This window comes from Ischnura elegans, chromosome 2 (genome assembly GCF_921293095.1).
Source record: "Ischnura elegans chromosome 2, ioIscEleg1.1, whole genome shotgun sequence".
Taxonomy (NCBI): Eukaryota; Metazoa; Arthropoda; class Insecta; order Odonata; family Coenagrionidae; genus Ischnura; species Ischnura elegans.
Genome location: NC_060247.1, coordinates 119618576 through 119644062, shown reverse-complemented (window position 1 = coordinate 119644062; position 25487 = coordinate 119618576). Strand labels below are relative to the sequence as shown.

At 38.7% G+C, this 25487-nt stretch overlaps 1 protein-coding gene across 1 annotated transcript; it reads left to right on the top strand.

Annotated features, from left to right (window-relative positions):
• Positions 1-6: 6 nt before the first annotated feature.
• Positions 7-15792, top strand: LOC124154513 (brachyurin-like). Its single transcript, XM_046528306.1, has 7 exons — positions 7-120; positions 753-843; positions 6807-6963; positions 7554-7720; positions 8476-8565; positions 14214-14350; positions 15554-15792. The coding sequence occupies exons 1-7, from the start codon at positions 70-72 to the stop codon at positions 15713-15715; spliced, it is 855 nt and encodes a 284-aa protein (XP_046384262.1). The 5' UTR covers positions 7-69; the 3' UTR covers positions 15716-15792.
• Positions 15793-25487: the final 9695 nt, after the last annotated feature.

Here is a 25487-nt window from a genome sequence, read left to right as displayed (position 1 = left end):
AATAATTTGTCTTACTCCTCATTCCTTATTCGTATTTGGTGAACTCACAGTGATAGTTCTACTTCAGACATGAAAACCTTGTTAGTAGCTGTTGTCTTGATCATCTGTGCCCATGTACAGGTATTTACCACATTTTCCTTCTTCTTATAATAGTGTTCATTGAATTTTATGTCAAAATATTATTTGCAGAACCAGACGATCTTTATTATGTTTTTGAATCCCAGCTAAACCCTTACCTGATACTGCAAAGGAAAATAGATTTGCTGCCTAGAATTTGCTAGCAACGATAATTCTTCCATCTATTTTCGCCAATTACTGGTTGATCGAGTTAACTTTCCATCTAGGCCAGCAAATAGTCAATGTAAATCATCTACAAATGGACACAAGTTTTCCTTTGTCCTTGTTGGACCAACAAATGGATACAAATATGCACAGAGCAGAAGACTTGAATAAATAATAGAAAAATCTATCATAAACGTTTTTTATATGAAACACTAACATTCTTTTCCAATCAATTTATTTTACTAACGACGCTTTTTGTTTTCTAACATAGCATAGTCAATACTTGAATAATGCAACTAAATTTGTAAATCGTTAAATAAATGCAAAGGATAATTTTGTCTATGTCGTGTAATAACAATTATAAGAATTTTCACCAAATCCTGCCTCGATGCATACATTATATTCAACTCCAAAGACTTCGATGCCACATTTATAAGCGTCTAAAAAGGGATTTGATATTCTCTTCACAGGCATTTGACGTTCAACGACTTCGTTCTATCGACAGACAATCGCAAGTGGTTTACGCAAAGAAAAACATCCGGTTGAGGGGACTGGAGCATGGTAAAGCCTACTTTATAATTTTATATTTCATCCCCCATAATACCTCAAACCTTGCACCAATCGTGGTGAAATGTGCGTTTGAATTCTAATAATCGTAAAACCTTCAGTATTGAACTTAGAGGAAAATAGCTTTAAAAGATATTTATTTATTTATTAGGTGACATGCAGCACGAATTTTCAGGAAGCAAGGCTGTATTCATAAATGGTATTGCAAACCAAACATTGGTTAAGAGCAAACCTCCATTCCTTACTATATCAAGTTAGTTATCTTACCTCCCTAAGGTAATCGTATCCTTCTTGATCTGTCCTATACAAGTGGAACGAAACCCTTGGGGCGGGCTCGCGGGTTACACTCCTAGGGCAGGGTCTATAAGCGCGAGCTTTTCACCTCTGCGCCCAGAAGGGGGGAGGACAGAAAGGAAAAAAGGATTGGAGGCAATGCCGCGATGAGAGCCCGACGATACCTCCAGGGAAAGGACTGGGGAGGAAGGGCGGGGACGAGGAGTCCCGCACCGTCACAAAGGCGGGCGGGCCCTACTATTAGCGAAACCAAGCAATACGCTATTAATATTCTACCAATTCTAGTAGATTTTCCTATAAGGAAGAAAAATCTATCGATCGAATCGGTAGATATCTGTCCTATACAGGGGCGCAGCTAGGAATTAAGGCTAGGGGGATTTCAGGCGCAAAACACTGGGGTGTCTGAGGGTGTGGAATACTCGCCAGGGTAAGCGAGTGGTGCTGAGGCCCTCCTCTAGAAAATTTTTCAGATAAATGGTTAAAAATGGTAAGTTTTACGGCCTTCTGAGGGATATTTTTTATTGATATTTACACTTTTCAATAAGTAATATTAATCCAATTAAGTGAAATGTATTAAACTTAAAAATTTTCTTAGCTCTGGGGTGGGGGAGGGGGTTATCCCCCAAAATCCCCCCTCGCTGCGCCACTGGTCCTATAGATACTTGTCCCTAGGTATTCCTCTGAGGACTTTTCCATGAACTTTTACTTCCTTTCCGTTTCCCACGTAACTGCTGCCCACCGTAAGAATTTTATAAAACTCCTCTATCAATTTAACTCCTCTTTCAGCAGTATCATTTTCAATAATCAAAATTTAGATTTGAAGAACAAATCACTGCTATTAATTCCATTTTGGCTATAAATAGAGATAAATATAGCATTCAAGGCTATATTGCCGAAGTCTAACGTTTATCTAGAGAATTTTATGCTTTAACGACGGGTGAGAATAATCAACAAATATCGAGATATGCAACCCGCAAGCCACCCAAATTGTCTGACTGGGGTGGCGCGCGTTCACTCTCGGTGCGATATCTCGGGAACCAAAGGACCGAAATGAAAGAAATTTGAGGTGATACTCTGGAGTGGTCTAACAAGTCGTTGTAGAAGACAAAAAAGGGATATAATAATCCGAGAATGACATCATCTTCATTTATGTCCGGAAAACACCCAAAAATACCAAAATTTCAAACCTTTAAGCGTGATGCGGCACGTGCTCTCGTGATATCCACGATAAAAACTTCAAATGTTACAAGGTGTCCCTCTACGACCCATAGTGAGTGCAATAGACACTCCATCTCATAAACTCGCCTAATATTTGGCCCATCAACTCTTACCGTTCTCCGGTCAGACGTCTACGCATGTGAAGAAATCCGCTCACTTCATTGAGATTATAAAAAAGGCCAAAATAAGCAAGGATGATATTTTAGTAAGTTTCGATGTAGTATCTCTCTTCACAAACATCCCAATTGGTGAAGCCGTGGAGATAATCAAGACATTCACAAGTGACGGCCTGCCAGAAGACATCCCAAAGATGGTGGAATTTTTCCTGAGAAACTCCTACTTCACGTGGAACGGAAGATTTTACAGGCAAATAAATGGTGCTGCAATAGGGTCCCCACTCTCCCCGGTAATCGCCAATCTTTTCATGGAAGATTTTGAACGGAAAGCCTTGCAGTCCTTCAACAAAAAGCTAAAACTCTGTGTGAGGTACGTAGATGACACATTTGTGATATGGCCCCACGGAAAAGATGAACTTCAGAAGTTCTTGCACCACCTGAAAGCACAAAATGCTGCCATAACATTTACCATGGAGACGGAAACGGACAACCGCCTACCTTTTCTAGACGTACTGGTCGAGAAGAAAGGAGATGGGACTTGGGGGCACTCCGTTTTTCGTAAAAAGACCCGCACGGACCGATATCTCCATGCAGACTCCCATCACCACCCACAACAGAAATTCGGAGTAATTAAAACATTGTTCCACCGAGCATGCTCCCTCTTAGACGCTGCCTCCATCGAAAAAGAAATGCGACATTTAATGGAAACTTTCCAGATGAACAGCTTCCGATGAGAAAATATCTTGAAGATTTTCCACGAAATGGAACGTAAGCAGTCGCTGATGGCCCCCGAAAAGGATTAATGAAGAGAGCCCTACTACAGAAAAGTCGAGAGCTCACGCTATCCTACCTTACGTCGCCGGTACCACGGAAAAGATCGCGAGAGCCCTCCAGTAACACAACATCATGACCAGATTCAAATGCGTCACCAAGATGTCGAATATCCTCGTCAACACGAAAGAACACCACCCTAAAGACATTGTGGAGGAGTATACCAGATTAAATGCAGCTGCGGTGATTCCTACATCGGCCAAACATCACGAGCACTGAAATGCCGAGTCCAAGAGCACAGAAGGGCCGTAAAAAATAGAAATTTCACCCAGTCAGCGGTGGCGGAACACCAATGGAGTGGACCGACACACAATATTGACTTTGACAACGCGACTCTATTGAACAAAGAAGGCCGCTACTACCCGAGAATAATCAGGGAGGCAGTTGAAATAGCCAAAACAACAAAGAACTTAAACCGTGAAGGTGGCTACAATCTCGCCAGCACGTGGAAAAGGGTCTTCAAAGATCCTGACCAATCAGGGCATACCTCCACAAAAAAGGCGGCAAACGGGGTGTATATAATGAATAACTTTCTACATAAAGGCCTTCTATTCAAACTCAATCAACTAAAATTCCCCCTTCCTGACATTATATTCATTAATACCTTCTCAAAAGGCAATTCTTAGTCGCCGAAGCCAAACCTCATTCATCCCTAAGGCCAATGGAGGCAGGTGTTCCGCAAGGATCGATACTTAGTCCGCTGCTATACACACTATACGTAAACGACATGCCACACACATCAAACACTTCACTACACATGTACGCTGATGACACCGCTATAGCAGCGACGTCACGGCGGGGAGACACCAACATAAACAAACTCAACACTCACTTAAAGACTCATCAACAAATGGACAAATACATGGAAAATAAAAATCAACGCCACCAAAAGTACACATATAAACTTTTCACAAAGACGCAAATTTACACCACAGACATCACCCTTCATAAACAAAACTCGAATACCAAGAGCGCCCACCCACAAATTCCTAGGAGCTCTGCTAGACGAAAAGCTGTCCTACAAACCTCACTTACGCTACTGTACCGGCAAGGCTGTAGGAGTTAGACAGGCAATTGCCGCACTATGCTCCAAAACCTCACCTTTCTCCCACAACAGCAGAGTCAAACTGTACACATCCACCATTAGACCCACCCTTCTATACGGCTGCGAGATATTTGCACTATCGCAAACTATAAGACGTAAATTGGAAATATTCCAAAAGCAAATCCCTACGCCTACTCCTTAACCTAACCAGATTTGTCCAAATAGCAGACGTGCTGACAACACGCAAGCTTCCCAACGTAAATCAGTTTATTTCTAAACTAGCAAACAATTTCAAGTCCAGGCTCGGGGCAACCCAAAACACATCACTCACAGACATATGGGATTATGATCCAGCAATCCCCACCACATACAAACTGCCTCAACAAATAACTCGGCTATGAGTATATCCTATGTCTTCCTTTCTTGTAGATATAGTCACTATCGTTAAAAGGTATTATAAATGTCTCAATGTAAGAAGGTATTACAATTGTCTATTTCCTAGTACAAAGTGTTCAAATAAAAATTAACGTAAAAAAATGTTTAAAAAAACAAATGAAAAAACGATCAAAAAAGAAATGATAAAAAATGAAAATAAAGCATACAAAAATGATTTAAAAAATTAATAAAATACTTAAAAAGAATGGAAAAAAATAATAACAATAACAAAAAAATTATATCAACAAAAAAAGAAATATGTACATCAAAAGAATAAAAAAAACATGTAATCAATCAAAAAATACATATTATTCAAAGAAACGAATAATGGAAAATAAATATTAAAATAATAAATATAATGTATCATTAATACTATTGCCAAATTGTAAATATATTAATACTCCAATGTAAACTTTATTCCAAACGTAATCAAACATATTGTCAATTTAACGAATTTAAAAAAATATATATATTATCCTAAAATTAATATGAATATTTGAAACAAAACAATACACCCACAAAATAAACAAATGCGCAAAAAAATCGTACAAATATTATCTGGCTGGTTAGGGTGAACTGGTTTCGCCGGGACAGCGGGAACGCGCCTGCGGCGCATCACTTAATGCGTGAGCGTCGACACTTCAGTGGACCTGAGGAAGCCAAACTGGAACGTTGGCGAAATATTGTCTTGCAAAATGGATAAACGCGGAATAATACCCGGAAAAATCACTAAATATCATCATAATCTCCGCGGAAGGCTACTTGGGAAGATTAAGATTTCATACCAAAACTGGCAAATTGCACCAACTATAACTTTGCGTCTCCCATCCAAAGTACATTGGCAAGACGTGTTCGGTTGGACAATCTTTGCCTTTGGTTCTCACATCCAATATTTTAGTTCTCACATCGTATCATTCTTGATGGCGCATACAAACCTCCCCGCCAAAAAGGGTTTAGCGTGTAACATCCAAACCTGTTCTCTCAGTGCTTTGTTCTTTTTCGCATTGTATTCCTGAAACACTTATTCAGTTTTATTCATGGAGTACTGTACATAGTCCAATGTCTGCGAATCATAGCATGGCTATTTATTCTCCATTCATCTTGATTCCTTGATCTAATAAATGCAATGTTTTGAGGCGTTACTTGATGGAACTCCTTAATGACCGGTTTCTATACAGCGTATCAACTTCTGGCCAGAAGGTGAAACCCGTCGATTGTGAATAAATTATAATGGAACTAGTAGAGTTTTATTGTTTCCTGACAGCCTTGTTCTTGAAATGTCACTCATCGCTTCCTACATATTTTGATAAGTGCAAGTGATAGGCAAGACAACAGCTAGGAAGTTTGGGGCTGGTTTCGTCTAAGGAGAGAGTTCATTCAGAAGGCCATCAATTTAGATAAATAATTTAGGTGAAATAGATTTCTCGGGATTTCTCTCGACATTTTTCGGGTTTCCTGCCGGTTGAGAGTGTCCATTTTATTTATTATTTTATCCTTGTGTAAGGGTCTTCCTATTGGATGGCGCCGATTTTCGGCCTCCGATGACTTCATAGTTTTCAGCATTGGCCCCCAAGTATCGCTCAACGCGAGACTGCTGTTGTTATTGTAATAACGGCATTTTGGGGAAAATCGTTGTATTTTAATTTGTTTTTTTTTTTTGAAAATATCCAGGAAAGATGCTATTTATAGTTTTGGGAAGGAAAACACGCGTGTAATATTGATACGGATTGGCTACTTTTAGCCGGGTATCATAATTAGCTCTTAGAATAAAAATGAAAAAACAGGGTACGCAATTCATTTTCCATTATTGTTTACTTTTTACCCTGCCTGAAACTTATTTATCCAGTTAATTTACACGGTAGAACATTTTAGCACTTACAAAATCAAAAAAATCCAAATGTCCAAAATCAACGTGGTTTACTAACCAATAGTATAACTATGAGTATATATTCATACACACTGATTAAAAATTGTGCCTTTGCTATCAGCATTCTAATATGTGTATTATCATATTTCAGGGCACGAAAAAGCCCAGCCAAAGATTGCTGGTGGTTTTACAGCTACATTGGGGCAAATTCCATTCCAGGTTTCTGTGGACTCTGATACGTCAGTATTCTGTGGAGGCGTAATCATTCATCCTTCATATGTGGTAACAGCGGCTCAATGTGCAGTAGGGTGAGTCGAATTTTGTGAAAATGTCAAGAAGAAATTACTTGAAAAGGGTTGATTCCCGTAGTAGCATCGATTTTGCCGTAGAGGCAATTCTAACCTTGGAGATAATTTACCAGGCAGCGTTGCTATAACTCCTCATATATCTTACAGTATTATATGGAATACATACGAATGACTTAAAGTTTGACGATAGCCCCAGTTTTCGTAGGTAAGTGAGATAATCGCAAATTTAGATGAAACTGTGGCACTCAAAAAATGAAGAAAGACCACTAGGCCATATAAAAAACAATCCTGACCATTTAACCAATCACATTGCCTTACTGAAGCTGTCAGAGGAGTTCCACTTAAATGGTATTTTTTACTTATTTGACGTGTACGCTCACAGATAACAATTCCAAGGCAGGGTATATACGAGATAAGAAAAAACTTATAAACAGATTGTATCAAACCAAATACGAGTTTCAGAGTAGCACAAAATTATCGTGTAAATTCGATTTTTTTACTGCATTCAATGAGGATATTGCTTTCTATAAATTTGGAATTCATGGCAGCGATTTCATTTGAAAATTTTATTTCACTTGTGAATTTTTCAGGGGGAAGCTGTTCACCATCTACGCGGGCGTTGTAAAGCTTCGCGGGGATGAGAGCTCGCGAGTTGTTGTACAATCTGTAGAGGCCATTATTCACGATGGATTCGATCCAAACGCAGTAGCCAATGATATTGCCTTGCTGAAGCTGTCACAGCAACTCCATTTTAATGGTATGTATAAGTAGTAACTTTATAAAGTTAATAACTACGAAAGCTGAGAGATTTATTTACGCAAACCAGGTTCCTGAGATCCCATTGCAATTGTACCGAGGGTCATCGGACTAACTAGTTCAGGAACCTGGACAGCGTAGCCCGGAAAGACAAAGGTCAGTGGTTCGATTCCCGATCCAGGGGAATTTTTCCTCACAGCAATTTATTTGAGTATATTATCTCATTATCCACGGAGGATATGATTCAGAGAACTATCCAATGATATTGCCTTTCTGAAGCTGTCAGAGAAACTCCGCTTTAATGGTATGTATAAGAAGTAGATAACTCCGAAAACTGAGTAATTCTTATATATGTGTGATTTCCAAAATACGCGCTTTTTCTTAACTATACAAATTAACACCTACTCTATGCAATTATCTACTATAAAGGTATCTTAAGTTTAAAGACAACAATTGTGTAATTGTGAGCCATTTAAATAATAATTACATATGAAATCAACAATTTGAGGCGAGATTTTAAGGAAAACAACGACGTAATACGAAATATGCAAAGGATGTAGTATATGTCCACTTTAATATTGACTCAAACTTTACTGTTATATGTATGAATGCATCGAAACTAGTTCACGATTATTATTCGTCGTATCATTCGTCATATGCTAAATCCCGTGGTATGGAACGTTGTCGCAAGATAGTTTTCAACCGTTAGTTGATGAAAGGAACTTTACCATTCAAAAAATTTTCATCTCTTTCCAGACTACATTTCTCCGGCTCTGCTTCCAACAAATGACGATACATACGTCAACGAACCAGCGTGGCTTAGTGGATGGGGTTCTTCTTATGCGGGTAAGTCTATTCCTCGTTCTACGAGGGTCGTTCAATAGTCCTTAGAATCTCAGAGAAATTGCTCTCTTAGTGTAAAAAAATATTGTCAACCAGAAAGCAGCATACGTGACAAGTCAATTGTTAAAGTGTCAACCGTATCCATACTTTCATTGCTCTTCCCGATTGCAGTGAACAACTTTAATTTGTTTTTAAAAATAGATAAAAGAGGATTTCGTGCGATGATCAAACACTCGTTCGTGAAAGAGTTAACTCTGAAAAGGAAATCAAAACCAGCAGGGCTATTCAGTAACTGTTTACGCGGTCGCGAAGACGAAAGATTTCGTGACGGGATCGCGAAAATCACATTGTTGCTATTCTGTAAGCCATTTCGAACATTTCGCCACGTAAGTTTCGTGCTTCAGTTTACGCGACGAGAGTTGTCAACGAAAACTAAGTTAGGCTCAGTCAACCCATTCAGGCTGTGCTTCCTTTTTCTTGGGAACGGTAGTAAGAAAGTGATATTTTTAGGTGTGCTGATGACTTTAGTTGCTGCAAATTTGCTACCTATATAATATTATAGCGTGATTGGTTTTTAAGAATCCAAAATTATGAGGTATAAACTCCTTCACTTGACTTTGTACATAATTTAAAAATTCCCAAGGTATCTCTTAAATTGAAACCACTACAAAATGAAGAATTTGAATTTATTCAATAAAAATATGAACTTAATGTCACTTCTATTCTAAAAAGTTAAGCGTACTTATATACGTTAGCGACAAATGTTGAGACGCATTTCGTCAGTACCATAACTCTTAAATGTTAATACCAGGATACAAATTGTGAACATTGAAGTCAGGGTTGCAACGTAACGATAGGCAGTCCGTTGTAAATAGATTCTTATTTTTATCTATTTTGAGGGGTTTAGTTCTTCACCTTATTTTCCGTCTTCTTAGCACCCTGTTACCAGCTCTTATCCCGTAAAGTTATCCTTTCTTATCTACAGTCTTCCAATAATTAAGCAAACTATTTTTAGGACATCGCTTGCGGTCATAGGCGGATCCAGGGGGGGGGGGCACGGGGGCACGTGCCCCCCCCCCAGACCCTCGAAAATATGCAAGATTTTTAATACGGTCCCATTATCATTGCGTTCGTTTTGTATTACGAGGTATCCTTGTGCCCCTCCCAGAACAAAATCCAGGATAAAGCCTTGCTTGTGCCCCTCCCAGAAAAAAATCCTGGATCCGCCCCTGCTTGCGGTTGATAATAATTTTCAAAACATTTTACCACACTCATGAGGACTGTTTACATTACTATTTTCATTGCCTATAACTAATTATCCGGCCAATTCTGCGATAAACGATATGACGAAACTGACTACTTCAATTCAAATACTTGTATTATCATTAAAATGGGTCCATCAAAGCAAAGGCATACCTAAAATCTGGCATAAGCAAATGCATAATAACGCCAAATTCCTCTCATTTACAAGTTTTTATCCCAATTACTCACTGTAATCTTAGGTGGTTAATCGCATACATATTTCCAACGCACTCACCTTCAACATTAATATACACGTTGAGCTCTCACTTATATTTAAAAGTGTACAACATACTTTTCATTAATCAACGTTATAATTCATAATAGCATTGCATTTACCAGCTGAATCTCGCTCTATTTTTGTTTGTCGAGGACAATTGCATGCCGATTTTCTCTGATTGGCTCGCAGTGACGTATTGCAGGAAAACTTCGGGTATCTTCGACTTCCCCACTACCGCGGAGGGGAAGGCACGAAAATGTTTTCGTGAAGCCTACTGAATAGCAAATTACGCGTCTTCGAATGTTTACGCGGCGTAACCACGTAAACGGAATCTTTCGTCTTCGCGACCGCGTAAAGAGTTACTGAATAGCCCTGCAGCCGGCATTAAGTTTATCGCACATCTATGTTTGTGTTGCAACTCTTTGGGTTAATTTTGGTTGGGGTGGAACATCGCGAAAAAATGCGATTAAAAATATGCACTTTTGGCCATTTGGCTCTATGCTCTTGCCCTCCATAACACCCCTTTTTATATATTATAGTATTCTACCGATTAAGGCGCACACCACAGGAACAGAATTGTATGTGTACTGGTGCCGAAAATGGTTTCAGGGCCTCCAAAAACCGCCGGAATTTCAGAATATAGATTAAGAAAATGAGCTCGATTTGAGTTTTCCCCGCGTTGTATCTACGCACAAATGCTGTCTCATTTGTGGATATACCGCTACAAATTACCTCCATCCTGTTACCGTAGAAGCTAGATTGCAGGTGAAAGAAGGTTGATCATTCCTTTCAAAAATGTGGTGTGTAAGGATTATCTACATGATAAGCGGTTTTTACCTATGAAATTACCACTTTCCGTATCTATTGCATAATTATTTCCTTGCATGTATCTAAAATTAGTCTATTTGTGGACAAAGTGGCATATTTATCTAACCGCAGTTTGACGGTGAAACATTGTGACTTGAATTTTCCAGACAACTGATTGTCCGCGAACTTTTACTGGTTTGCCTTGGGACCAAGTAATTGAGTAACGTCGACGAGAAATTCGGATGTTAGGTCAGTTAGTCAAGGGCTGATAGTTTTTCTGCTCAAGCTTCAAACCGGACACATGAACAGTACTAGTTCCCATTTGTAACCATTCCCTATTTTTACCCTTGATGGATTATGGTTCATATGCCCGGACCTTTTTTGGCCAATCAAAAATGATGCCGATTCTCTAAAATCAATCTTGCAATCGGCATATCCAATGAAAAGTTTCATGAAAAAGTGTGACATTTTGGATTCTGGATAGAGGCTTCGTGGCTAAATTAAGACGGGTAGGTAATTTTTATTTAGAATATACTTACAGCAAATGGCATCGTATGAGGCAGCATATTGACATATTGCTGTGATTGTGGTAATGGAAATAGAAGAATACGGTGTTGCGCTCATATAGCAGCAGCAATTTATTATTTATCCAAGGGGCAGTACCAAGATAAAATCGAAAGACCGGCCGTAATTTTAACTAGAATTGTTTTGACGGCCATTATAATAACAAGCATCAATGACAAATAACCTTTGATGATGGGGGCGACGAATAACCTTTCTAGACCAATTTTCATTGACATCCTGGAGTCAATATAAAATTATATAGTGAAAATTCACCGAAAATTCATCTGTTTGGCTAGATACTGTTCACCAGATTTTTTTTATTTGTATGCCAACTGGAAAAAAGTTGAAACCCATTATTTTTTTTTATTTCAGCAAACAGCTATAATTAACTTATGATTAAATCCCAATGGTTTAGCATAGATGAAGTAATTTCAATAAATTTATATCTGATAAGGAGGATATTGAGGAAGTTCAATAAATTATCATGGTGCGTTTATTACGGTAAAATCAAACCAATTCTAACGTTTGAAAGGAGTGACGGAGGGGGTTGTAGGCCGGGAAATTCTTTTTAGCATACTCGGGTGTTTTCAAGGGCAGAGAAGCCATTTTCGGCACCAGTATACATACAATTCTGATCCTGTGGAGGGCGCCTTAATCGGTATAATACTATAATATATCAAAAGGGGTGTTATGGAGGGCCAGAGCATAGAGGCAAATGGCCAAAATCGCATATTTTCAATCGCATTTTTTCGCGATGTTCCACCACCTAAAAATTATTTTTTCAATACGTCAGCCGAAAGGTTTTAAAAAACACCTCCATAAAACGTTTTTTCTTTTTGGCCCTCGCAAACATATTTTATAAAAACATGCGTTAGAAATTTTCAAATCAACGCAATATCATCTTGTCCCGCTCAAAGTTCTTGAAAACAATTGGAAATCTGCTCCATTAAATAAGGTTTCAAATGCCGCAAACAACATCAAAAAATATGCCTTTTTGACCGAGATATTAAAAAAAGAGTGAAAATCGTATTTTCGATCTAGCCGGCCCTGGTGGGCCTCTAGCAGGTTGGAAATGTGGGGAGGTTTGTCCAATTTGATCCTAAATTGCATACCCCAAGTACGGGAAAAATCCCGGAGGGGGGACTTTTCACCCTCTTTATCCGGCTGTGCCCTTTAAAATAAGGTCTTGCGGCTGAAAAACGAATCGAAGGCAGTGATAGACGAAACGAAGTGCGTTAATATGTAAGACCACAGGCTTATCGCAGTGCGCAATTTCTTTAATTTTGCACGATAATTTTGGTGTGAAAAAAACCTCGTCAAGATCGCTGCCACATTTGGCCACAGTCAGTGGCGTAACTATGGGGTGGGAGGGGGTGGGAAAGAGGGGATATTTCCCCCCACCCCAAAGCCTTAGAGAAATCAAAAAAATATTCCAAAATCTTGTCTAAAATTTGATTTATAAAATCTGCACCTGCTTAAAGTTAAAATTTAAGTGCCAAAATAATGTAAAATGCACTTTCAGGCATTTTTTTTCAAATATTTTCTCGAACTCCCCATTTCCTGGGGGTAGTAACCCCCACTAACCCCACTCACCCCCCTAAAGCCCTCTCATCCCCCATAAAGCCCTCTTATCTCCCCCAAAGAATAAATGAAATCGTGTCGTCAACGCTGAGGCTGTTTTGGCGCCTTTCAGCCGTATCCTCAGGATTTTCCGCGTCGATACACAACTTTTGATGAAGTATGGGCTCATCCCTACACTTCAAAGACAAAATAACCGGTGAAAAATGTAATTTTTAAGATGAAAGTGCTCCAAAACAGGCGAAAATGGTGAAATGGGCCATTAGGGTCATGGTAACGATATTTTGTGATGCATGCAGAATAATCCACATCGATTACGGGGTAAAGGAAAAAACGATAACAAAAGAGTATTATAAATTGCTATTGGACCGGTTAATGACAGAAATCAAGAAAAGCGTCCTTATTTGGAGCAGAAAACGTTCTTTCTTCAGCAAGACAATGTACGGTTGTTCATCTGTTTAGTTACAATAGCCAAAATTACGGAATTAAAGTTTCAATCATTAAAAAAATTCAGCGCATTTACTAGATTTTATCTCCAATAACTTTTTACTATTTCAAAATTTGAATAAATAGCTTACAGGCAAAGTTTTATGTCTAAAGAAGAGGTCATTACCCAAATTATTGCCTATTTTGAGGCTATCTAAAAGCTCTACTTTTTGACGGCTTAAAATTGTTGTAAAAACGCGTGAAAAAATTTATAGAGCTAGAAGGAGAGTAAATTGGAAATACTAATTAAAAAATACACAATATAATTTTTTTATACCTTTTTCGAATGTAAGGTTAATTTCGTTAGATGAGTAAATTATTCAGGAACTAGAGCGAGCTATCAGCAATAAGAATACATTAAATTTCGAACATAAAAATTGTTTCTAAAGCTCAATTGTCATGGAAAAATCTACAACAATGGAGTAAATATATTTTTCAGGGGAACATGTATATCATAGCGGAGTAACGGACATATTGAGCGACAATAGTTTCGGCAGCAGTTCATTACCGCCAGTTAGCCACGCTAATCAGTAGATACTAAAGAATGCGACATTACAACCATCCAAGTAGTCCTCCACCTTTAAGCTTAGCGAATTCATATTAAATGCACCCTGATTTCCTGCATCGGTAACGAATGATAATAAATAGAATTAAGATATTCAGTTTGAATGTAAAGTGATTAAATTATATTTTTTAGGTGGATCAGAATCTGAGGTACTGCAGTATGCTCCTGTGACTGTAATATCCAATGATGATTGCAGAAGTGTCTACGGAAGCAGTATTACAGACGGCATTATTTGCACACGCGGTGATTCGGGTCAAGGAGGATGCGATGTAAGAACATCAATTTTACCTTCAAAATTTTGCAATGGAATAAAAATGTAATTGCAGTAAAGCCTACCTTACAAGGTAGGAAAGTCTTAGAGAGATCCTTCCATTTTTTTGTTTTTATATATTTTAATATATTTCTGGGCAGGGGGGTAATGCAGGGCTGCTGCCTTTCACCCACCCTATTTAATATATAGAGGAGATGGTCATCAAAACCATGAAAAGTTAAAAAGGGATAGTGATAGGAGGACATGAGATAAAATTCATCAGGTTGTCCGAGGACATGGGGATTCTTGCCGACTACAAACGGGCACTTCAAAGAATAATACGATTCAGAGGAAGGAATGAAATAAAATGATGTGGACACGAAAGTTATGAGAGTAAATGATGGCGGAAACGTGAATGCTGTGATCAATGAGGAAAAGATACAGTAAGTCAGAAGGAAGATAGATATTTAGGAAGCGTGCCGACTGAAGACTGGAGGAGTGAGAGAGATAAAGACGAGAATAGCTATGGTAAAGATAGCATTTAATAAGAAGAGAAGAAGGTACTATGTAGCAGTATGAATTTAGGGACGAGGAAGATAATAGTGAAATGCTACGAGTTGAGTGTTGCGTTATATGGATGTTAAACGCGGACCTTGGGAAGAAGAGATAGGAAAAGGAACAACGCTTTTGAAATGTTGGTGTGGAAAATATGAGAGAGAGTGAAGTGGGTCCCTGAAGTGAGGAATAAGAAGGTGCTGGGGAGAGTTGGAGAGGAAAGGACATTATTAAAAACTGTAATGAAGAGAAAGAGCAATTGGATCTGGCATATTTTAAGAGGGAAGGGGATTTTAAATACAGCAATCGAGGGAAAAGTGGAAAGAGAAAAGAAAAGAGGAGGAAGAATGCTGAAGATAGCAGTCGCATTAAGGTAATGAAGAAGCTATAGGGAAACCACAATGGAGGTCTCAGACAGAATGAGGTGGACACCACTTTGGTGTTTGGGACCTGCCAGCGAAGGGCAATTGATGATGATATTTTAAAATTGTCAAACCAGAACATTACTTCGCTTTTTTATTTACACAGATATATAGGAGACAATTATTTTTAAATATTTACGTTTTAAGGGCATGTAATGAAACAATAAAAGGATCTGTTTTATTTTTTGTGTACATTTGAAATATTTTTCCTTCTCAGATAGAATTTTTTTTCCTTTCTACTTTAGGGTGATGGTGGTGGACCACTTTATAAGGATTTCAACAGAGAAGGTCCCAATCTTTTGATTGGATTATTATCATTTGGGAACGCGAAGGGATGTGACGTTGGACCAGATGGTTACACGAGAGTAAGTTACCACAGAGAATGGATTCTAAGCCATGTGAACTGAATAACATGAAGTTTGAGGCTATACACGTTGAAACTGTATGATTCAGTGAAATAAACAAGCTTTGTATATTCCACAGACTTTTCGCAATTGGTATTTTTCAAACCTACCATTTGATTCCATATGTAATACCTCTAGAGAAAATTTCCCTTGACCGAGAATCGATCCAAAGACCGACTTTCATAGTTCGGCTAAGCTTAGCATGGCTTTATTTATGAGTTCAAGAAAATAAAAATTATTCATATCTAGACGTCAAATGTGCACTCAAAAAAAGGATTGGATGAGACATCCAGTTTTAATTGGATAAGTGAAAGTTGGATGCAGTATCCACTGCAACAGACACGGCAGCCAAAGCGATTAGGTGGTATATCTAATTAAATTGGACAATCATAATTTGGTTGTAGTGTCCAAGTGTTGGTCCCCACACCAATCTCGAACATATCCCTCATCCAATAGTTGGATCCCACAGCCAACTCGATGGATAAGGCGACTATTATCGCTTGTGCGTCAGTCATCACTATAGCGACGGTCTCCCAAACAGTTCTTATAAGAAACAACTCGTAAGTGAACATGTTTGGCGTGCTTTGTGGTAAGTAAATAGCTTTTAAGTTTGCTCTTGCAAGTGAGAAAATATTGCCATTCAATGCCAATTTTAATACTTTTTTTATATCTTAGAGCACTTTAATACGAGAAGATGACCAAGCTAAGGATTTTCTTGATGCTTTGGGCCTGGACCTTCTCCAGGAAAAATTTACCGGTAAGCTTGCCTATTGTGTTTCGTTATTATGCGTAACTCTTATTTTATTTCACCATTCAAGATTTTATCTTGGGGGTTGATATTATCCTTAGGTTGGATATTGTATTTTTCAGCCCATACGTTTTTTTCGAAAATACTTCCGGTCAATTTTGATGACTACATATGAATTATACATTTCGTTACTAAATAGATGAATGCATTTTAACTTAATACATGTGTATTACAACATCACTTTTACTGAATGAAATGTTTGTATTCTCATTTAATCCATTGATGAAAAGTTTCAAGTAGTTTTCCATTAGATTTCAATTTCAATTGGATTGGATTGCAATTTCATGCACACCGGATAACCTGAGTTCCACTGTACAAGTATAAATGCAGATACTTATGCACTAATTATGCGAAGGACACTAACCTAAATGCATATAATATCAAAGTGTAAAAGCAGACACTAGCTTTTTCCAGAGACCTCTTTATTCATTTCATATCACAATTTCTTTTTCTCCTCTCCTTCCTTCCAGGTCATATTTAAATGGCTTCCCTCTCAACAATTCCCTCTCTCTTTTCAACGACTCATTGGCAACAATCCAAACATAAACATCAAATAAATAATAGAAATCAAAACATAAACATAATATCAAACGTTACAATGCGTATGAACTGCAATGTAGAGCTGTGTATCACGAAATTTAGAACTCAAATCGATGACATATAGACCTATATCAATAGTATCCATATTGCAAGGTGTAACATACCACAGAATTTTTAAAATAATTTTTCTCCTGATCTAGCTATTCTTGATGTTTACATGTCAAGAAGTTACGGCTGATTTATGTACTGTATAAATAGCTTAAGTTATGATTAGGAAGTAGCTTCCTTTTCATGTAAAACGTTGGTAACTAATTGCAAAAGAGTATAACGAATAATCATAAAGGCAAGTTTAATTATGTAAATTTTTTATATACTTATTCCAGTTCCTTAGTGGAAGATTGTGAGGTGTTGATGGACACTGTGAACTTATAGGAAAATTCCCCGTGAGTTTGTGTCAGCTTGCCTTGAGGTGCCTTGGGTGAAGAGGAAGTTCACTCGTTACCGAAGTGGAAAATGTGTTGCAGTTGGTTTCGACGGTTTCAGCCTTCCTGAATTTGGAAAAGTGGACAGAATAATTTCCAACGAAAATGATTGAGTGTTTCGTCTACGAAGCTTTGTACACCTTGGATTTCGACAAATTTTTTATGTTAATGAAGTTCTTGAAACCATTATAGTAAACTCCATCAATGTCGAAAACTTAAAATCTTTTCAGCCAGTAATTTATGTGAGAATGCCGGACTATAGCAGCAGAATTGTATGCAGCCTTCAGATATTGTGTAAAAAAAATTTTTCAACTGAAAGTTTGTTTCTTCTTAAAATGTTGCTTCATTTTTTAATAAATACGTTTTATAAAAGACCACTGCTTTCTTATATCATTTAACCTATTTGCATTATCTATGGCATTCAATTCCACATGATAGTGATCCGAGGTGAGGAAGTTTTCAAGGTAACAAGTCGCAGTGAAAATTATGAACCCCAAAATTTACTGGAAATAAATATTTTATTTAAAAAATGCATTTTCTAACTCTAATGTTCGTCGGAAGTGGCGGAAATATACCACGAAAGGATATTATAATGTTACTTTCAAATGGTGACACTATTAATATTAATATCCATTGAAATATTACCCATTCATTAAACGCTACGGCAACAATTTTGCAAGGTTGTGGCATCCAATATAGATTTACAGAAGACCCAACGACGCTGGCTGCGGTATCCAAAGAGTTGGTTGTCACAACCATCTCTTATACAGCCATTTAAAATGGCTTCCTCATCCAACTAAATAGATGAGGCCATAGCAACCATTAAAATTGGATGTGGGATCCAACTCTTGGATACCGCAACCAATTTTTTCTTTCATTGTAACAGTTAAAAAATATACATTTTCAGACTATTAGTGCAATGGAGCGCACAATATTTTCAGTGAGTTCATCTTAAGCCAAAACAAACAAACTGGATGGTTTGCCAACGCGAGAGTATGCCACGTATAACTGTCCATGTGAAAAACACGGTGTACCCAAATCAAAGCCGCAAACATATATCGTTTGGCCTTGAGACTTTTTTGACTGTCATTGCGTATGCCAATCTATTGGGAAAATGAAGCCTTTTGAATTCCATTGGTACATCTGTCGAAATTATATTAGGAATTCGTGGTGGTAAAGCATGTTTTCCTTAGCACTTATCATTCAAAATGATCGACAACGTTTTTCAAAAATTTTAGTGGCTTAACGCGTGCCATGGCAGAGCCGTAGTGGGTTCAAATTACGAAGCATATTTAACTGGAGATCCAACTTTGTTGTAAACGGTGCGATGGCCTGCCTGGAAAATCCAATTAATTCAAAAACCCAGGTGGATAATTTAAAGCTTCGCTGGTATCGCAAACTGTATCGATAGAAGAGATATCAAACACATAAACAATACCGACGGTCCAAGGGGAAATAAACCAAAAACGATAAAAATTCAGCTTTTTTTGATGTTTTCTTTAATCACCGCAAATTACTTTCATTCCTCTCCAGGGCCTCATAGGCCCTGGAGAGGAATGAAAAATAGTTTACAACATATTCTCAGTTATATTGAACATGCACACAAAATTTCATAGGAATCGCTCCAGCCGTTTCGGAGGAGTTTGGAAACAAAAAACCGTGGCACAAGAATTTTATGTATTTAAGAGATTTTGTAAGGACTGTGTCGTTGTTCCTAAGTGAAACACTTTTCTTTCTATTGATAATTACTGTAGCCAATCCAGTCTATTGTCATACTTCACAGGCTGTTTTGAAATCAAAAATGTGTTACTGATGATTCTGGTATTGTACTTCATGGTTATCATTTAAATGAAATGATCAATCGTACCATGACGGCCGAGCACTACTGTGCACAAGGAGAAGGAAACATGGATGTGCAAATCTTTGAATTACTTCCGCCTGATGTGATCACAATTGTACAATTTGCAGCGATGTTTTCCTAGTGGTTCCTCTCCATTCCGCTGAGCTGCATTCCGATCGCTTTTTTTGCTCACTGGCATTGATGAGCAAAGTCGGTGATGTCGATAACCGTTCACCATTCACCCAAATGATCCAATCGTTAATGGTCGATCGCGGGTCAATATAGTGATTGATAAAGGACTGACTGACAACGACAGTGATCAATCTAAAGCTTCGTGTACAATGGAGACTGAAAGTCTCCAGTTTGAGTCTCGTGAATCGAGTCTTTGAGTGGACATGGGAATGAGACAACTCTCGCAGATAACGTTCGAAAATTCTCGGAAACTTCCATTGTCGCCAGTGATATCGATAACCGTTCACCATTTGTTCGCCTGCTCGAATAAGTAGGTGATGGTTCATTAGTAAGGGTGGCTGATGGATGAGTGTACGGTGCAGGCACAACAATGTACTATACATTATATAGTTATGTATTTGTCATGTGGAAAACCAGCGATAAGGTGAACGCTATACGTGTAAGTGAGAGGTAGCTAACTTCCATCGCTTCACGTTTCCCTGATCACGGAGATATGATTCATATCCTCTAGGTAATGATAGAAACCGACGGAATACCATAGAAGATAGAAGGAGAGATACAAATTTCCGAGTTGTGAACACGCTCGTCCACTAGGGAAGATTAAAAATGTAAGATTTTGTTTTCCGGTATGTAACAAATTAAATTTTCGTACCTATTAGGAGATATCGTCCGTCGTTATGCAATCCCCCCCCAGGGCGCCACCACGCACCGCGGCACCGCTGAGGTACGTCCCGCACCACTTACTAGAGACTTCCCCTCAACCCCTCCCCTCCCTCCGCCAAACATTTTTACGAAATTGCATGCCTGAAAATGGATTTTGAGACTATTCTGGAACTTAAAAGCCAGAAAGAAATATTGGAAATGATTATTAACTTGTTCAGAGTTATCTCGTGGCACAACTTGGAACTAATATAAGAGTTGGAGTTTGAAATTTCAATTGCGGCCAGAATTATAATACATGTTCAGCTGTTTGCAATTTTTGGTGACTACCGCCTAAATTTTTCCCAACTACAGCATTGTGTATTCCTGCAGCTAAAGGGTTAAAATATGCTCTGATACAGCATGCGTATGTGTACCTTTATCCCCAAGAGCTGGAGGCTCTCAGTCTCCATGAAGGAGAAGTATTGAATGTTAGATTGAACTGCTCGTGGCTGAGCTTAAACCCATTGAGTGTGTCCACCAGGTTGCAGATGGTGGGTCAACCTCTAGATTTAGAGTTTAGCTGCGAGATAAGTGGGTTCTCTCGTCGAATAAGCAGTCGTGGACAAAAACTGTGTTCTGAGGGGGTATTGGCCTATCCTTGGGAAAGGTGGACCATTTAAATGATACCAAAACCTGTGAAGATGTCATGACTTGGAGACTGGGGGCCTCCAATAATTATGCTTCTCATCACCTGGGGGGGAGGGCAGCAGCTCTTCTTAATATGTGCGAAGGTGGAGACCCCATTGGTCGGTACAGCTACACACATTTCACTACGGGCATGGTAACATTTACTTTAACAGCTGTAGTATTGTGACGTGAAAGGCAAGGAGAAACCACCACATTTTCATCCCGAGGAGTCAAAGTTACTCCAATCACTTTATATCATGACTAGAGATGTGTGCTAATCGCAAATGCGATAAATGCAATATAGATGCGATGTGCGCAAATAAATGTGACATAGATGCGATGAATGGACTTTTATGATATTTTTACGCAAATTCGCCTTTTCGACGGCAAAATTCATACATATTGTGCCTAGCGCAGTTTAAATGCTCCGCCGACACTCACCGCTTAAAGCACATGATAGCATATAGCAATGGCCAGCTACAAATTGGTTGGGACTCTATATGGCCGCGAACTACAAGTGGGCGTGGGCAAGCTACACCTCCGCCACTATATGCCTTATTTCTTAATTTATTATTGTTCTACAACATCATTATTAAAAATATTCTGTGTTTTGTCATATAACTGTTTCACTACATTTGATCGTCATCTACCTCATTATGAAAATAAAAAATAGACACTACAAAATGCGATAAGCTGTTATTGAAAGTGCGATAAAATAAAAATGAAAGTGTGATTTTCATGGATCTCTAATCATGACATGATAGAATTCTCTTGAGTAAAATATTTCGGAGGTGAACCAGTCCCCTAATCAGACCTCTGGGCGGGAACTACTCGAGAGGGTTCATCGATCGTAGGTGATAGAATATTGAAATGAACGGAAAAGGAAGACCTCGAACAAAATATATGGAACAAGTAAAGAAGGATGTGAAAGAGAGGAAATACGTAGGTGTGAAAAGATTAGCTGAAAGGAGAATTGAGTGAAGAGCTGCGTCAAACCAATCTTTGGATTGTTAACCAATGATGAGATTGAATTGAAGAGATACTTCCTCCACTTTCTCAGCACCCAATATCCTAAACTGGAACATTGCTTTGCAATAGGGTAGTTTCCTTCATCAAAGAAAACGAAAGGTATTGATTGCGATTCTTTACCCACCAGTAGTGTATTCATAATTTTCAAATTATTTGGTTTTAGAAATACCGGTTTAGACTAATGGCAATGGTCAATTTTATTCTCATTTGAGAAAGGCCAGATTGGCACCCATGCCACTCCACGTGACGCCACAGGGACCTAGTTTCTATACGAGTAGAAAGGGGTTTAACATCGTCTGAGATTACCAATGCATGCATGAGGCACAGAGCTCAGGGAAACGCTTCTTTTAGAAAGCTCAGTCTTAATAATCACCTATTAAAACTGGCTAAGGTCGGAAAGTTTTCTTCGTTTGATAAGGTATTAATAATCCTTATTTAAGCCAAGCGCTACCAGCTAGCAGGGTACTTGGCTACCTGCTAGCATCCTGCGTCGTATCAGCGCTCAAAGCCTCGCCCCAAGGTCACCTCACTTGCCGCAGCGGGAACCGGAACGACGTCACTCGGAGATTTCCTGGCATTCATACTTAGCCATCGTGTTTTTGTGCACTTGAAAATTTTCACTTTTCATTTAATCGCGAAAAATAGATATCCTCATATAAAAATCTAAAAGCGTGAAATACGTACCCCAGGAGTAATAATCTTTCGATTTAGGCAATAAAAAAAATTATAGGAAACCACCCTATTGAAAATAATTATTCCTACGTTGTACCACAGAAGCTTCAGTGGCCATCATGAAACATTAGCAAATAGAGATGCCAAACCACTGTTGATTGGAGGCTACCCCACAGCCTGATAAATTATGCATTCCTACCATGTAAACCATATGACTTAATCCTTATAACCCCTCCATCAATATTTTCTCAATACTTTGCTTGCAACGGGATAATCTTCCACTGGGAGTAGTAACCAAGAAATGTAATCAGCAAAATTTCTTCAGCAAAAATTTCTTATTTTATTACTATCATACGTAGTTTCTAAATATTAGTTTAGCCATTTTCCTTATCTGATTTAAGGAGCAGAACTAACCCCTAGATGGGCTCAGAGTAATCAGTATCTTTCATAATTGGTCAGCAATCCTAAAACTAGTAAGAAGAAGCCCTCCACAATACATACATTTATTTCATTGAATCATGTGGCTTAGATGTATCTCTAAGTTTTTTTGCACTTGGGTAGTCTAGAAAGGAATACAAAATGCAATGTGAGGCCAATGAGTGCACTTAGCTTACAGAACAGTTTATAGGAGTATTCCGGCTGAATACATGCACTCAATTGATTTTCAACGAGAGCAGTCAGCCATTTCTCTCAGAAGAAGAAAGCCCCCACAGTCAGGGGCGCAGCCAGGAATTAAGGCCAGGGGGGGGGGGGGGGGTTTTAGGCGCAACTATTACTTATGGGTGTGGTGGTATTGCATACATGCCAGGGTAAGCGGGAGTTGGATATTTGATTAATCCTAACACTATTCTATAAGTAAAACTGATCCAAATAAGTAAAATGGATTTAACTTAAAAATTTCTCTGAGCTCTGGGGGTGGTTATATACCACAACCCCCCCCCCCCTCGCTGCGCCACTGCCCACAATACCACTCAGTGGTCTCAGAGCGATAACGTGGGTTACCATAAAAAAACTTCCCAATCCTAACATAGCAACCGAGCTTCATATTCACCAGAAAAAGAGGGCTCTCGTACTACACTCTGAAATAGGTATTTACCCAAGCTGCTGATTCATCACAGCTTGCAGGGTAGTATTCACCGAAAATGAGGCAGGACTATCCCCAGTGCTTTTGGAGTATTCCGCAGATCCTTCCACATAGCACGCTTTGGCCACGAATCCCTTAAAAGGAACATTTTCGCCAGCCAGTTTAGTGGTTATTTCTTCACTATTGATACCATACAAAAATTGATCAATTTATTTATCTTCCATACTGTTTCCAAAATCACAGGTGGCAGCCATCTTCTTTAACGCTAGAGCACACTGGGAAAAACTTTCATTGGGTTCATGTACACGACGTTGAAAGATCAGCCTCTTGGCACGAAAGAATCGCATTGGCGTAAATATGGTCTTAAGCTCCTCCTCTAATTGCTCGTAAGTCAGCCGGTCCGGTGAGAGAGGGTGGAGATTTACAGTTAGCTTCTCCAATGCTGCCCCTCCTATGTGACCAATTAGGAAATCCTTCCTGCCGAGATCCTCAACAGGAGGATGTAATGTCCTCATATAGCTGTTTACGCGCAGAAGCTGATGAAACTTTTGATCAAAGTGTCGAGAAATGCTCTTGACACGTTGATCAAAAGTTCCTATACACAAATTTAGGCAATAGTTCCGTGAAGATACAGAATGGCATGTACCACAGGTACGGTCGACCGATCAGTTTTTTTCGAAACTCACGTAACAGCCTCAACCATACGACACATAACCCACAACAGTATCGGACTCCATCAATCCCATTCTCGTCGCCAAATTGTTCTGTTGCAGGAAAACACGGGAGTCCATTACAACATAAAACTTTAATTCTTGGCTATGCTATGATACAAGGCAAGGCGTAGTCCCACCAACAACTGCCAGATGTGCCCTGTCCTCACATCTCATATTCTCGGGACAGGGCTACCACCCTAGATACAACACCCTGGATACATACATCATGGATGTAAGGTTGGTTTAGATAAGTGAAGGGTGGAGGTTACACCAGACTAAGCCACAGGCATATGAATGGCATGCATGAGGGTAAGGGGCAGAGTCTCTTTCCTTGGGCCACTTCACATTACACAGATGTTAATTTGAGATAAGCCAAAGGCTTTGCCCAAGATACGAAGCCCTAACCCTTCACTCAGAAGCCTAATGTTCCACCTACTAGGCTACCTAACTCTCCTATTTCATTTGGAATTACAGTTCTTTAATAAAGATTGATTGAGGAGGACTGAGTGTGTTAAACGGATGCAAAGGTATCAAAAGAAGATCAAAGAAAAGAGGAATAAAGCAACAATGATGAGGATGGGAGAGTTAGAATACATTAGGAAGAATTGACAAGTTATGGTAGAGCTAAGATAATAAGACACGGTCTCATGCGTTACTTTGTGGAACTGCTTCATCATAGAATAAAGTAATTTTATTTTATTCTAGGTAGAGCTAAGGTTTATGAATGGCTAAAGAGAGGTAGAGAGGGTATTCCAATCAAAGCAGAAGAATATGCTTTCAGCTTTGCATACCAGCATAGAAGTAAGGAAATAATTAATCAGATGCGCACTCAGAATACGAAGTTAGCATTTCATTATAACAAAGTCCATCATTGGATTTAACAAAGAATATGTTTCAATATAACCAAATACACAATTTCATAATAATCAGTCATCGTCAATCGTGTTACACCAGGGATTTCCAATTGGTATTATGGGAAGCTTTGGGGCATATGTATGCAAATACGCAGGAGTGGCTCAAAAGGGAGTAAAGGATGCTTTTAATTTCTTCATTTAATATTATTCTGAAGTTACAAGCATTAATATT